Source organism: Eumetopias jubatus, unplaced genomic scaffold, assembly GCF_037043125.1.
Source record: "Eumetopias jubatus isolate StellerSeaLion01/CBP00866 unplaced genomic scaffold, mEumJub1_p1.0 scaffold_1, whole genome shotgun sequence".
Classification (NCBI taxonomy): domain Eukaryota; kingdom Metazoa; phylum Chordata; class Mammalia; order Carnivora; family Otariidae; genus Eumetopias; species Eumetopias jubatus.
Window position 1 is genome coordinate 198,202,097 of NW_028274807.1, and position 16,117 is coordinate 198,218,213.

Sequence of the window (16,117 nt, forward strand, 5' to 3'; positions counted from 1 at the left end):
ACTAGCCCACTGGCACAGGAGGTGACAAATTTGAAAGGTAAAAGCCTTAAAAGAAGAGGCTGTTCCTGTAGGATGGGCTGAGGACCCTGAAGTAATCAGACGAGAGCTAAGAGATAGAAACAAGAGGGAAGGACGCCTGCGTGGCTCAGTCGGTTAAGCATCTGCCTTCGGCTCAGGTCATGATCCCAGGGTCTTGGGATCGAGCCCCACATTGCGCTCCCTGCTCGGCGGGGAGCCTGCTTCTCCCTCCCCTCCCCGCTTGTGCTCTCTCTCGCTGTCTCTGTCGTTACCTCTGTCTCTCTCTCTCAAATAAATAAATAAAATCTTTAAAAAAAAGAAACAAGAGGGAGTCAAATGGAAAATCCACTATTTGAGAAAAAACATGTGCAACTTTGGTTATAACCATTTTCAGTTCTGTATAAAATGTTTGCAGTTTTGAAAAAAGAAAAAAGTGCCCTATAAAAGGTACAAAGTGGAACCATGCTGATACCTTGCTAATATATCTAACATAGATAATATCACTACATTCTGCATAACGCCAACATAAAAAGCAGATCAGGGTGCCTGGGTGCCTCAGTTAAGCGTCAGAAGACTCTTGATTTCAGCTCAGGTCATGATCTCAGGGTTTTGAGATCGAGCCCCGCACTGGGTTCTGTGCTGGGTGTGGAGTTGGCTTGGGATTCTCTCTCTCTCCCTCTGCCCCTCCTCCCCCACTCTCTCTCCCTCAAAAAAAAGAAAGCAGATCAGTGGGAGAAGGCAGCAGGCTAGAGAGTGGAGGCGGCCTTCTTCTGAGTGGAGGGAAACCAGGTGAGCCAGTACCTTACCACCTGCATTACTTGTCTGGTTTGCCAATTAGAAGCACAGGCTAGAAATATGAATGGAAGAGACAATCTGGGGGCAGTCTAAGAGTGAATTCTGTTGCTGGAGTCAGAAGTGGTCAGAGCCTTACAGCCAGGTCTTGGGTGGATAATTAGCACTAGCTGTGGGAGGCAGGCAGTGTCTGGCAGACAACAGAAATCAAATCAAAAGGAGGGCTTGGGATAACGGCCTGAAACTAGACAGCAACAGAGGCCAGTGGTCCATGGAACAGGGCTCCCTCAAGGAGAAACCTTCTCTCGGTATTATGATTTCACATCTTTACCTTCCTTTTCTATCCTTACCATGACCTCTCTGCCAGGCACTTAAGACTCCATTTTGAACTATCTTTAACACTTTCTTCATCTTGAACTTATGGTAAATGGTCAAGTCCTACTGATTGTGCCTCCAAACATTTTTCAAATTTACCCTGTTTTTCCGTCCCCATGGCCTTGGCAATGATCTCTGCCTTGCTTTCTCTCTCTGCCACACACACACACACACACACTCTCTCTCTCTCCTTAGTCTGAGAATAGCTCTGTTGATGCTGGTGCAGGGCCCTTCCACACTCACTTGCTTGTAAGAAGTCTCATCACCATCCAGTCCCGAGGGAAGACACTCATCTTCATTAGGTTCCGGAACACACAGAAAATCTTCAGCAGGAATTCCTGATCCAGCAGGAAAATCTGATGTGAGACACGACCACTACCACTACAGCATGCATTTCCTTAACAGGGCTCTCCTGACTTCTAGACCATGAGAATGGATAGGACTAGTGGGTTAGATTCCAGTTCCCTTTGTGAGTTATTTTCTTTTAGAGGCCTATATGAGAGTGAGATCGAGGCACTCTCTTAGGCCAGGTGGGAGCAGACCCAAACTGGGTAGAACAGAGGCAGCTCTGCACCCTGAGCCTGGTGCCTAAAGCCCAAAGTGTTCGGAAGACTAGAGTCCAGCAGAACTGGTATCCAGCTGGGTCTGTGGGTCTCATTATTTGAGCCATGGCTCTTGAGCACTTGACTACAAGAACCTGCTTTTTGGGGGATGCCTGGGTGGCTCAGTTGCTTAAGTGTCCAACTCTCGATTTTTGGCTCAGGTCATGATCTCAGGGTCCTGAGATTGAGTTCTGCACTCAGCATGGTGTCTGCTTCTCTCCCTCTCTCTCTCCCTCTGCCCCTCTCTGCCCCCCACTTACATTCTCTCTCTCTCTCTCTCTCTCTAAAATAAATAAATAAAATCTTAAAAAGAACCTGCTCTCTTGAATATTAAGAACACATTGACAGGAGAAGCATTTTAGGAATGGCAGAGTAAAGACCTCCAAAATGTGCTCCTCTATGAAAGTAATGATAACACTGGCAAAGCAGGTTAAGCAAAGACTTGCAACAATCCAAGGAGTGTTAGTCAAGAAAAATGGCTGAATCTCAGTAGAACAGTGAAATTTATTGCACTTTAGTTTGTCCCATTCCTGTCCCATTCCTCTTCCTACCTCCAAGGTATATCCTTGAAAACAAGCAAGGTAGAACCACAGTGGTAGTGAGCTCCTGAAAAAGTGCCACACCCTCCCCCAAATTGCTACTTTTCTATCTGTCTGGCAGCAACCTGGGAAATCCCCATGCAGAGGGCTTCCCTGATCTGACCCAGAGCTCACTCAGTGAGAAGAGCCTTTTACCTAGGGCATATATGGAAAAAAAATCAGCCATAATAATTTAACATCCAAGTTGCTTGAAGCAGCCATGTCATTAGGGCATTAAGAAAATTGCCAAAAGACTTAAAAGAAAAATCTGGGGAATGAAATATCTATAGGGGACTTTGAAAAGCTCTGAAATATTCCTGGGAACCTAGAAGTCCACACACATGTTCAGGGCTGTACATTTTCCCAGGAAAGACCTGAGAAGCCTATCTCTCGCTCTGGCTGACTTTGAGGCTCTATGTGAAGCAGGAAGTGCAGGCTAAGGCAGTAATGTAAACGGCTGGAGCACTGAAGGTGAGTCCCAACACACACATGCAGATACTTAGCAAAGTATCAAAGACTTACTGACTTAAGGCATTTAAGGAAATTTCTGTCCAGTTACTAGCTGACCACTAAGATAACTGAATGAAGACCTCAGTGGCTGCACACAACAAAGAATACAGACATTAAAGAATTAGTCCAAGAAAGTCACTAAATAAGCTAGCAAACTGATATCAAGAACAACAACAAAACAACAAAAAACAACAATAACTGGGATGTGGTAGGGGATCTGATTTCCAGAGTTGCCACATTATTTAAGTTGTCTAGTTTTTAACAAAAAAATTATAATATGTGAAATTAAACATGAAAGTATGACCCATACACAGGAAAAAGAGAAGTCAATAGAAACTTTACCTGAAGTAGCTCAAATGTTGCACTTACTAGGAAAAGACTTTAAATCAGCTGTTATAATATGCTCACAGAACTAAAGGAAACCATGCCTAAAGAATTAAAAGAAAGTACAAGAACAATATCTCACCAAATAGAGAATATCAATAAAATAGACAGAAATTATTTTAAAAGCACCAAATAGAAATTTTAGAATTTAAAATTACCATAACTGAAATGTAAATTTTGCTAGAAGGGCTCAATAGCAGATTTGAACTGACAGAAGAAAGAATCAGCAAATTTAAAAGATATGTCAATTGAGATTATCCAGAGGAACAGAAAGAAAATGAAGAAAAACAGAGCATGTGGGATACCACCAATTGTAAAAACATACAAATAATAGGAGTGTCAGGAAGAGATGAGAGAAAAAGAGGAAGAGATTTTGAATAAATATTTGAAGAAATATTTTAAAAACTTCCCAAATTTGATGGAAAAAACCCTTTAATCTACACATCCAAACAGCTCAATGAACTCCAAACAGGATAAAATCAAAGAAATTTATATGCAGACATATCATAGTCAAAATGTCAAATGCAAAAACAGAGAATCTTTAAAACAAGAGAAAAAAATTTTATCATGTACAAATGATTCTCAATAATAATAGGTAACTTATGAGCAGATATGATGGAGGCCAGAGGCAGTGGAATGACATATTCAAAGTACGTCAACCAAGAATCTTAAGTCTAGCAAAGCTATCATTCAAAAATGAAGAAGTTAAATCATTCTCAGATTAAAAAAAAAAAAAGCTGTGAGAATTTGTTATTAGTAGAGCTGCCCTAAAAGAAATACTAAAGGGAGTCTCTCAGACTTAACTAAAAAGACACTACACAGTAACTTGAATCCATATGAACAAATAAAAAGCACCAGGAAAAGTGACTGTATAGGTAAATATAAAAGATAGTATATATGTTAAGTTTGTAACTCTTTTCCTATTTGATTTACAAGGCAACTGCATAAAGCAATAATTATAAAATTATGTTGATGAGATTATAATGTATAAATATGTAATTTATAAGACAGTAACAGCACAAAAAAGAAGAAAGAATTGGAGCTTTATTGGAGTGAAGTTTTTGTATACTATTAAAGTGAACCTGATAGATTGAGATGTTAGTTGTAATTCCCAGGGCAACCACTAAGAAAATAACTTTAAAAATATGCTAAAAGAACACTCAGTTTGTTTCTCAGAGTCCATAGTCTTGGGTTCTAGAGGAGAGGGGGGTGGAGGGATGGGTTAGCCTGGTGATGGGTATTAAAGAGGGCATGCACTGAATGGAGCACTGGGTGTTATATGCAAACAATGAATGATGGAACACTACATCAAAAACTAATGATGTAATGTATGGTGATTAATATAACATAATAATATAAAATAAAAAATATGTAAAAAATATGCTAAAAGAAACAATGAAGGAATTAAAATGGCACACTAAAAATATTTAACATAAAAGAAGGCAGAAATGGAGGAAGAGAGGAACAAAGAAGATATAAGACAGATATAAAACAAATAGCAAAATGACAGGTGTAAATCCTAACTTTTTGATAATTACAGTAAATGTAAATGGATTAAACATTCTAATCAAAAGGCAGAGATGGGAAGATGGATAAAAAATAAACATGATCTAATTATACGTGGTCTACAAGATACATACTTTAGATTCAAAGACATAAATACCTCAAAAGTAAAAGGATAGGAGATATATACAATGACATAAAGATATACTACTGTTTCTTTCTAACATTTAGGTCTACGAGCCCTTTCCAGTTGATTTTTTTAATATGGTCTTGCTAGTGCTAAGAAATAGAATTGATTTTTGTATGTTAATTATGTATCCTGAAACTTTGCTGAACTTGTTTATGACTTCTCTGATAGTGTTTTTATGGATGTCTTAGGATTTTCTGTATACAAAATCATGCCATCTGAGGATAGAGATAGTTCTAGTTCTTCCTTTCCAAACTTGTGCCAAATTGCTCCAGCTAGATCCTCCAATATAATGAATATAAGTGGTTAGAACAGATGTATTTCTCTTGTTCCTGACTTTAAGAGGAAAGCATTCAGTCTTTTGTTATTAAGTATGATGTTAGCTGTGGGTTTTTCATAGATGCCTTTTGTCAGTCTGAAGAAATTCCCTTCTATTTCTAGTTTCTTGAATGATTTTATCATGAAAGTTTGGTGGACTTTTAAAAATGATTTTTTTTACATCCATTATGATGATCCTGTTTTTGTCCTTTATTCTATTTAATGGTGTATTACATTAATTGATTACCATATGTTAAGCCAACCTTGCATTTCTGGAATCAATCCCACATGATCATGGTGTATACTTCTTTTAGTATGTTCCTGGATTCAGTTTGCTAGTATGCTGCTAAAGGTTTCTGCACTTATATTTATAAGGGGTATTGGTCTATAGTTTGCTTTTCTTGTGATGTCTGCCTTTGGTTTTCATGTCAGGGTACTACTGACCTCATAAAATGAGTTGGGAAGTGTTCCTGCTTCTTCCATTTTTTATAAGAGCTTGTGAAGGACTGGTATTAATTCTTCTTTAAAAATTTGGTAGAATGCACCAATTAAGCCATCTGGTCTTTGGCTTTTCTTGGTGGGAAGTTATAAATTATTAACTTGATCTTGTTAATTTGTGATAAGTCTTTCAAGATGGATATAATCAGAGACACTGAATTGTACAGTTTAAAAGTGTAAATTTTATGGTATGCAAATTATATCTCAATAATGCTGTCATAAAAAAAGAATAAATGTGCCGAACTCTATATTTGGTGTGGTGGACTGCATATGTTCCCTCATGTCTGTTTCAGCTCAAATCCTCTAAAATGACAGTCAAGAAATATATATGCCCACAGAGACAAAGGAAACAGGAAATAAGAACACAGTAATCAGAAGATGTGAATACATTTTGAAAGCCTTTGTGCTAACTGACTTAATATAACTTGAGAAAGACGACAGCCGAGAGCCTTTGGAAGTGACAGCAATAGGAAGCAAGAATCTCAGAAACTGTAGCCATCACCAGGTACCTCTGTGTGACTGGGATATGAAAGCTAAAAACAGAAAGATTCATTTACAGTCTCCCCAAGATCTCTCCTGCCATCTCATGTCCCTAGGTGACCAGGCTTTTCCCATCCTGTCAGAAGACCGAGGGCTGCTCTCTGGAGTAGTTATTCACTGAGGATCTGTTCTCAAGGATACAGCAACAGCTAAGGGCTGAGGTGCCAAAATGAAAACAGGCACTGAGAGAAAGTTCACCTGCTGAACTGGAAGGTTCCCAGTCCCTTTTTGCTATTTGGGTCCCAAAATATTGGTGGGCTACTCCATTCCTAGGAAGGGAAAAGGATTCTTGTCTCAGGAAATAGGTAAGTCCAAGAGAGCAGACCAGTAAATACAGGAATTAGAGGATATTCTGACCAAATGGCCAGACCCTCTTCAGTCAGCTACAGGCAAGGCTCCTGGAGACAAACCCTGCACACACACAGAGCTTCTCATTAGCACCGGAGCACCTCACTTTTAGACACCGACTGACATCCAGAAGTCTCAACATATAGGAGGAAAGTCTCTAACATGAAAGTTAAAGACTGAAACAAATTAAAAACAGGGCAAGTTTCCAGGAAAAGAAAAAGTGATCTGGCAGTATCTGGCAGATCTGACCTTGAGGAAAGCTGGAAGAAGAGGGAGTTTATTACAGAGAGGGAGTAGGAAATCCTAGCCACATTTGAAAACTAAAAGAAAAAAACAAACAAACAAGTGAATAACAAAAGAGGCAAATAATTCCAGGAAAAAACAGAAAGTTTTATAAGAAAGGAAGTGTAACAGCACAGCAGCGGTTCCCACAGTACTTAACTAGCTGTGATAGAGAAGAGTCAGTGACTGATGTAAACAAACATGTATGCAAGCTGTACTGGGAGAATGAGAGGAACGACGTGTGGGAGACAGAGAGTCACCCTTGTTTTCCGTGGGAACAAGAAAATAGATAATAACTACTATTAAAATTTAAAATGGCAGTAGAAGCTTAAAGAACAGCAAAAGAGTTCAAAGTGACTGCTTTTGGGGAATAGAAACTGGACACGGGTCAGGTTGAACCAGGAAACCACCATTTTATGTTACAAGCTTTGTAATGTGCTTTGGCTTTTAAGATTATGTATACATATACACTGTATATTAACTATACTGGAATTAAAAACTTAAAAACCCATAAAGTTCTGGGTATAGTGCTTGCACATAGCAGGCTCCCAATAAATGAATAATAAATTTAAAATTAAAAAATGCGTACATATTGCTGTTATAAAAAAATTTTAATCAAAAAGTGAGAGAATGATGTCAGCTTAAGCTTCTGACTGCGAATCAGTTCATAGAACACACAAAGGATGAAAATGATCTAGAAGAGCCAACCCTGGATTTTCAGGCTCTATACCCCAGCTCAAGCACTGCTTTGGTCTCTGGCTAACTATTGGTTCACTTCAAGGGCTGTCAATTCACCCCTCCAAGAAGATAGGCTGACCTTACTGCAATGAGTTGATGACAACAATCTGCAGAGATCTATGTCTGGGGAAAGGCAGGCAAGATCAGATAGTAGAAAGTGACACCTAATACTAACTGCTACAGTATGATTAATAAAGGTCATACAAATGAATAACAGTGCAATGCATTACTATGAAATCCAAATGACTTGGTTCTGAATGGAGGCAGAGCATACAACTAAAATTTGCAATAGTTTGTTTATCCAGGGATGAACTGAGTAGCACATTCTAAGGCAAAGACACAAGCCCCAGCAGTTTGTCAGCAGCTGATACCATATGAAGCTTGGCAATGCTCTTCTGTTGTGTGGATCATGGGCCCATTTCTCTACACTATCTGCCCCAGTGGTCTGGATCCAGAATCTGGTCGTCAATGGGCAGTACTCACTTTTGCTTTCTACAGGTCACTTCCAGAAATACATTTTAATGAAGAAAAATCTTCAACATTATTATAATTATAGTTATTAAACAGTGAAGTCTGGTTTGCAGGGGCAAAATATAAGGTGATTATTGAGTTCATAAGAAAGAGAAGAGCTCTGGTTTGTGGGACAACTACTATGGCCTAGAGCAGCCTCCCATAGAGGCACGTGGTCATAGGGCTGCTATCAGTCAGGGAAAACTTGCCAATGTTACAGGGGTCTGTCTGTATAAGAACACTGCTGGCTTTCAGCTTCTGGGAGCCATACACTCACAGATGTAATGTGGGGCTGGTGAATCCTTCACCCTAGGCAGCACTGGTCATTTGTACTCGCCCCCTGGCAGGGGGAAAGCCCTTGGGCAGTCTTAGCTTCATGCTTCCTGTCCTGGGTGAAAAGTCAGTTTTGAGGTAGGTTTTTTTTTTCCCTTTACATTTTTTAATTGTTATGTTAATCACCATACATTACATCATTAGTTTTTGATGTAGTGTTCCATGATTCATTGTTTGTGCCTAACACCCAGTGCTCCATGCAGAACGTGCCCTCTTTAATACCCATCACTAGGCTAACCCATCCCCCACTCCCCTCCCCTCTAGAACCCTCAGTTTGTTTTTCAGAGTCCATCGTCTCTCATGGTTCGTTTGAGGTAGGTTTGTTGCCCACCTTGAGTTCATCTTTGCTCTGGAAGTTGTCCAGGAGGTGCTGGTAGTGGGTGTCACACATCTGGCGGAGCAGCGAGAGAAGGCAGGACACGTACTCACCCTGGAACCAACCAAAAAAAACAAAAACAAAAACAAAAAACAACCATTCAGCACAGTTAATCACATGGGCTGTGTTTCCCCAATCCACAGGAGGGCAAGGAGAGAAGGAGGGGTCTGAGATGGCCCCAATGATCATGAAAGGGAAGGTGAGAACTCTGGCCCTGAGAATGAGTTTTCTTTTCTGCTACAGGAGACCTGAAGGGCTTGGGAGTTTTAATGAGACCTTGGCAGCATAGGGTTAATGGAAAAACCTTAACCTGTAACAAAGAAGTACTACAAAGTGAGACAGATAGTCTAGTTTTTTTTTTCCTAGGAAATTTCTGGCTACACAGTCCTCTGTCACTATATGTTGCCAGGCCACCATGTTGAAGTCTACAGGGGTTCCTCAGAACAGGGTGCTCGGCCTTTTCTGGGCAGAATTGGGATTCTTCCCATTGTGCTGGGTTGGAGCAGCCCTTCTACGAGGATCTCTGGGGACCTCCCAGAACTTACATGTGGCTACTGGACCAAGAGAATGGAACATAGTAGGTCAACATAACTTTCTGGAAAGCAGAGGAGTCAAAACTGATCTTTATGAGAAGACAAGTTATGGGCTTTAAGATAAGTAAAAATTTAAGGATAAAAAATGAATCGTTAAAATTTCTTCAAGTTCCAACTGTGGTAAACATGGAAGAAAACCTTGTTTTACAGACTCCAAGACTTTCACCATCTTCTGTCAATTTTTGCCATGGGGCAACTGACCAAATGTTTTTAAAGTCATGGAAATCTAACAGTATTTTTTTTTGTCTCTCAGAGCATTGCCAGACACATGAAATTATTATGCATATGCAGAACATATACATGTATATGAACCTGTTTTATCTGGAAAATGGGCATAATAAGCCAGAATTCATAGATTCATTATGAGGATCAGAGGAATGAATGTACATGAAGCTTTTCAGTGGAAAAGTCCAGTACGTTAAGATGCGCTCTGTAAATTATGCAGTTACTACCATCTTCGTTACATCTCTGTGATTTGGCATAAATGGGTCAGGGTTTGTAATGTGCATAGAGCAGGGTCTGGCGTACAGTAGGCACTGGGCAGTTGTGGGACAGAAGGTCGGGTTACCAGGACATAGCAGGGTACGCATGTTTTTACACGCAGTGAGAGTGCCCCCAACAGGCGCTCCCAAGGGAACAGACGTTCTTTCTAAGCCCAGTGCTTCAGAACACATGCCTGTTCTCTGCTTTCCCTGCTCTCCCTAGCCTGCTGGAGCTTGGCTTGCTCCCACAGAGGATTTACTTCAAAGAAATCACTGCAGCCTCCCACCTGCCAACTGGAAGATCCCATGCAATCTGTTTATTGAGCTCTAACATCGGAGTTAAGAAGTCCACTCTGGGTATAGGAGTGGGGGCTGTCTCTCTGCCCCTCCTGAGAGGCTTCTCCGGGCTGCTTCTCTTCTAATTGTCCAGTAATGCCAGGGCAATTCTACCTCATCACAGTTTTCCTGATGCTAGACATTTGGATACAAACATTGTGGACAAAACCAACTAATTTGTAGATATAACCAAATTCTAAGAAAATTATTCTGCCATGTAGCACATCATTTAGGAGAGCCTGCTCCTCGAAGGAAAAGTCCATTTTTCACCTTCCGTCCCTCACTATGCCTCTGCGTCATTCTACATAAAAGAAAACGAGTCGGCAGAAAGGCAGTGGCCAACAGAGACAGTGTGCAGGAGAACAGGAGCACTCCTTGCGTCTGCCCTCTAGTGAGACTGCTGGGACTATGAACCTTGAGCTTTGAGAGTGGAGATGGGAACCAGGTGTGAGAGGGGAAGAGGGCAACATGCTGACAACCATGCAGGAAGGGGGGTGATGGAGGTGGTGCGATGAGGAGGTGGGGGTCGGTGTGGAGGAGCCCCAGGTTAGAAGAGAAAGCAAGAAAACCTGCTGTTAGTTACTAACAGTGATCTCGGCTGTGCACTGCGGGCACCGCTGCCCTCTTACCGCCTCCTGAGCGTGCGATTTGCTCATGATGGTGAGCAGAGTCTGCAAGAGCACGTCCAGGAGGCTCTCCACCATCATTTCTACCTCCTCCATGACATCTGCCTCCTGGAGCGAGCAGCGAGAGAGCACACCGTTAGCAGCAGGCCGGGCTGTCATGCGGCTGGCAGCACTATAAGTCAGCGACGTCAGGAGTGGTCTTCTGCCTGGATTCTTAACACTGAGCCCCGGCCTCACTAGCACGCCGTGCCAGGGCACCTGAGACAATGGCTCTGAGAGAAGGTGAGGTAAACCCGCCTCTGTTGCCCTGGGATGGTGGCCGGGGCCTTCGCCTAACCCAGCACCACCTGACGCCCACGGTTCTGAACCTCAGGTAGATATGTTCATTACAATATACAGGGCAGAAGCGAGGGTCCTGAGTTACATGTTTCCTTTGATTTCCCTAGAAAAGTCAGGAGAAAGCACAACACTGCTGACTAACCCTTTGAAAAAATGGTAAAGTATTCACGCCACAGGGTGTGGTGGTAGCACCTTCCCTACTGCTATAATGCAACTGCTAACGCACAAAGAAGTATCTCAGTCTCTAAGAGGACTGTTTCTTCTCAGGGCTTTCTCCTTAGATGAGGCCAAGCTTTGCTGGCCCCAACTGCTGCTCAGTATGGCTGCATCTCACTTCTAGCGCCTCAGCATTCTTGCTCGTGTTCCCTGGTCCACCTGAAGGACTCTGGTCTCAGTGTGTTTTTCTTGGGCAGCCTCACAGAAACAACAAAGCCCACCTCCCCACTAAGCTCTGCTTCTCGGCCACCACACTCTGAATCTAGGAAGAGTCTGTGCTATCCTTTTACAGACCTCTCACAGTGAATCTCAAATCTTGTAGCCTGATTTTATTTATCTTACAGAGATTCCCATTGCCCCCTTCTCTAGTCTCTTTATATTATTACTGGTATAAATGTCCATCTGTCCATCCATCCATCAATCCATTATTCATTAAGCATTTACCATGTGCCAGTCACTGTTTGTGAACCTGAGTATACAGAGGTGAACAAGAAAGATAGTATTTCTCCTCTCATGGAGCTTTAATTCCATCCCCAACCCATCCGTTCAATGTAATTATAATGTGCCCCATTCCACATGAAAAATTTGAGCAGCTCCTGGGGCCAAAGTCCTCTTTCTCATCTGCTGAAATGATTGTAACACTCTAACCTATGACGTCTCTCTGACTAGTTGTAAGCAACTAATTGCACCCAACTCTAGCTCCACAAAAACAACCAGACCTTCAGGTTTTTACCTGTTTCCATTTCTCTTCCATTCCTCTCCTTCCCTCTATTTCCCCTTCAATTTCTCTCCTTCCTTTAGCAATAAGCCTCTCACCTCCTCAAGTCTGACTTGGATTGCTGATAGACCTCTCTGAGGCCTGGTGGGAAGCAGAGCTGCCAAGCTTTGCCTGGAGCCAAGAGCAAACAATAGGGCCACTACAACCACCATAGGCACTCTGCCAACTGAGGTCCCTGTCACCAGATGGCACTTTACGTCTGGACACCAGAGCACCCTATTGGGTCCCTACATCCTGCTCAAAGCAACCACACTCTTTTTTCTCAGGACCTCTCCTGCTCTACATGGATAGCCTAACCTTGTACATTCTTATCACCTGGCTACTGGCCTTCATTTTAAATGTGGTTGAAATTTTATTCTCCAGAAACTTGATCTCAATTTAGTAAGATGTTGGATTAAAAAACTCATTCTTGTTCTTAATTTTTCTTTATACTTTCCTATAGTTTACACATTTTCTCTAATGTGCATTTCTTCTATTATAATAAATATATCAAATAAATATCATCAAAATAAATTCCTACCCTTATTCATGCCGGTTACATGTCTTTCCTCCCCCCCACCCCCGCCGACCCCTGACAGATCTCTTTTTAGAAGAAAAAGTAAAGAGGAAAGAAAATAGGCAAAAGCATTATTAGTTAAAACCTCATCTTTAAAGTACAATTCTCCCATCCCATGAGGCTCAGAGCTCTTGTGGGCAACAATGATCTCTCGTACATCCTGACCTCATCTGGCATGGTATAGGAATGCCATATGGGTGGAATCAAGCCACCAGGAAGCTGACAGAAAAGTCTGAATGAGCAAGCTGCCTCTCAGCCTGGGCCTGCCTCCCTGTGCTTATGCCTGAGTATCCTCAGAACACTCCCAGGAACACAGGCTTAATACCTTTTGATAGAAATAGAACATGGCACAGCATTGGGCTTTCTGGTGTTAAAGATAACTACATTTCTGGATGGATTTATGGGAGCACAACTTTTTCAAATAGAAAACTGTGTTGTGTAGAGAAGCCTGCTGGGCATACACAGGCCTCCATTTACTTTCTCTGTCACTGACGAAAGCTTCTCTGACTGGGAAATGTACAAAGTGATCTCTGTTGGTCTGCCTCTGGCTAAAGTAACACAAGATGGGCAGAGCTGAGGCGGGAAGAAGTGGACGTGGGGCCACTACCAGAGAGCTGGTCTTGACGATGGAGAAGATGCTGCCAAGAATCCCTGAGCAGATTAGCAGCTCTTTCTGCTGCCTCAGGTGAAGGTGAATGTGATGGAGAACCACGGGAAGCAGGATGCGGCGGGATTCTGAGAGAGAAAACACAAAGGTGAAGAAGCCCTTCAGAGGAGAACTAGCTACCTCTGGAAGCCAGCTGCACTGTGGGACTTAACTGGTCTCAAAGCAAGTGGGGTTGAAACTGGTGCCAAGCTGGAGGTCACTCCTTCCCTTATGAAGGCCTAAAAGCCCACTTCCTCGACATTTTAAGATATCCCACAGCATTATCCTTCCATCTCTCTCTCCTTCTTTCTCCTTTTAAGCCTGGTATCTATGGCATTTTGTGCAGGATGAACATTAGGGGATTACTTCCAAACGAAATCTCTTTAATGACTAGATTCCAAATTAAAAGCATAGCTTACAGTGAAAATTCCATTTAAACAACACACCTAGGTCTATGAACTATACTGATTGAACCCGTAGACTTAATATGGATTATAAGTGGTCACTCTTTATGATGCTCTGGCTAGGTGGCCTGGCATGAGCATTTATTTGATGGCAGCCATTAGGTCTACCTCCTTTTCCCCTCAGGCTTAGGGACAGGCTTGGCATGTCCACAGCAATGAAGGGAACAGTAGCAGGACTTTGTCTTGTCACAAGCCTTTGATAATTAGCGAATCCTTATTGCCAATGTTACCTGAACAACATTTTCATCAGGAGATGACTATATTTAGAACTCTTGTCAGGAAGGCTGAATCCTAGTTCAAATTCCTTTATTAACTCACCCTAAGGGACCTTAGGCAGGTTGGTTCCACTTATGGGCTTGCTTTTTCCCATCTGTACAATGAGGTGCTAATGGCCTTTTCTGCATTTCCTTCACAGGTGTGATGAGAAGACAAAGTGAAAAACAAGTGTGAACATGTTTCTGGTGTTCTGTGTCCTGTGTGGTCAGTGACTGTGTGACTCTGTAGGTACCCTCTAACCTGGCCAGCATGATGTAGTCAGAATGCCAGTAAAACAAACAAGCCAGAGCGTTTTGAATTTATTTGACCATAATTAAGTATTTCAGATGAAATTCAGAAAGAAAATCTTTCTTTTTTTTTTTTTTTTCTCAGCCAAAGACAAATTACATGACTTACAAGAGATTTGGGGGCTGTCTTGTCAAATACTTAGAACATATTCAAATAAAATGGAATGACCGCTGTTCTATATTTAAAAGGATGCTCGGACAAAAGAGAAGTTCATAATACATTCTGCAGACCAAAATGCCAATAGAGCAGGATTTATAACAACCAATAACTACCCGCAGAGAAAAAAGTAGTTTGTTACTCGAACCTACTGAAGAAGAGATGAGACTGATGTGCTCTGAGAATGTAAGTGTTGCTTAAAAGACACCAGTGGTAAAAATCTCGCTTCAAGGGAGCTGCTGCAACTCAAGCATTCAATGAAACGGAGATGCACATGAAAATCTGGTGGGGGCTTGTCATCTCAATATCCAACTACATAGTTCCACTGCCACATAAAGTTTAAGAACAGTTTTTCTTAAGTGTTTATGGGAAGCACAAGTACATACATATATATCAGAAATAAAGGAGCTCAGTGAGGGCAGTCTGCTGTCCCCCTTCCCATATATTCGAAAGCATCTTCTTAAAGTAGTGCACAAAGCCTGAACGTATGCTGTGGCTTCAGGGTCAATGCGTCCAAACCAGTGATAAAAATCTCCAGCCCAGGAACTGGTGAAGGGAGAAGTGTTTACTATGAAGAGTTACTGGTACAGAAAAGCTGACTTTCTTGGTGGCAGCTTTGCCATGAATAATAACCTACACTGGCAGAGTTAAGTCAAAGGGAACATTTATTTAGTATTGCAACTGCTATGTGTAGCACTTGGTTGAGAAATTATTGTTCTTACACTTTAAAAGTCAAACAAAAATTTTTATTACCAAAAATTCTAATTATAAAAATTCTAATAATAATTGTTTTGTTAGCATTTCAGATTCATTTCTGTGACCTAGAAGTTTATTCTATGATCATGATATTGCATTTAAAGGGCTAAGGCTCATATTGATCTTAACATTTGGACATTGAGTATTTGGTACCACTCACTGCCAGGCTGATCATGCTGAATGTGATTTCAGGTATGAATACAGAGGTTCTTTCAGAAAGTAGTCTGGGCTATTTATTATTTGTTAGGCTGTCTTGACCTCTTGGGGAGCGGAGGGCTCACTGTCTATGTCTTTATCTGATCCTTAGAGGCTCTTTCAAAGACAAGCAAGGAATCTATCTGACTGGTGAGACAAGGAACAAAGTAAACACAGTGGGTCCTCAGGGCCCCCTTCAGGGTCTCTCTTATTTCCTTGACTTACCTTCATCCCCTTGAGCTACACCTTTCTCTCTTGTCCCCCACCCCCCCTTCCCTCTGTTTTCTCCTCCTGCAGGTAGTATAGCAGGCCCTATGCTTGGCAGCTGGTTAGACTTTTGGGCCTGGAAGTTGCTCTTCAGGCCACCCCATGGGCATGGCCCAGACTAGGTCCCTAGGGATAAATCATGAGTGAGGCAGTAGGCCTCCATCTTGGCTGCATTATCTAACATAGTTTCCCAATCAGTCTGCATTTTTAGGGCCACAGGGTGCTTGCAGGATGGCTGATAAAACGGATCC

General features: G+C 41.8%; 1 protein-coding gene across 1 annotated transcript in view; it reads right to left on the reverse strand.

The window, feature by feature from the left end:
- DOCK3 (dedicator of cytokinesis 3) overlaps positions 1–16,117 on the reverse strand; it is a 558,375-nt gene that overhangs the window by 52,342 nt on the left and 489,916 nt on the right. Inside the window, 4 exon segments of the mRNA XM_088022140.1 lie at positions 1,429–1,523; positions 8,848–8,946; positions 10,891–11,037; positions 13,426–13,553. Of these exon segments, the coding sequence (XP_087878266.1) occupies positions 1,429–1,523; positions 8,848–8,946; positions 10,891–11,037; positions 13,426–13,553 (469 nt within the window).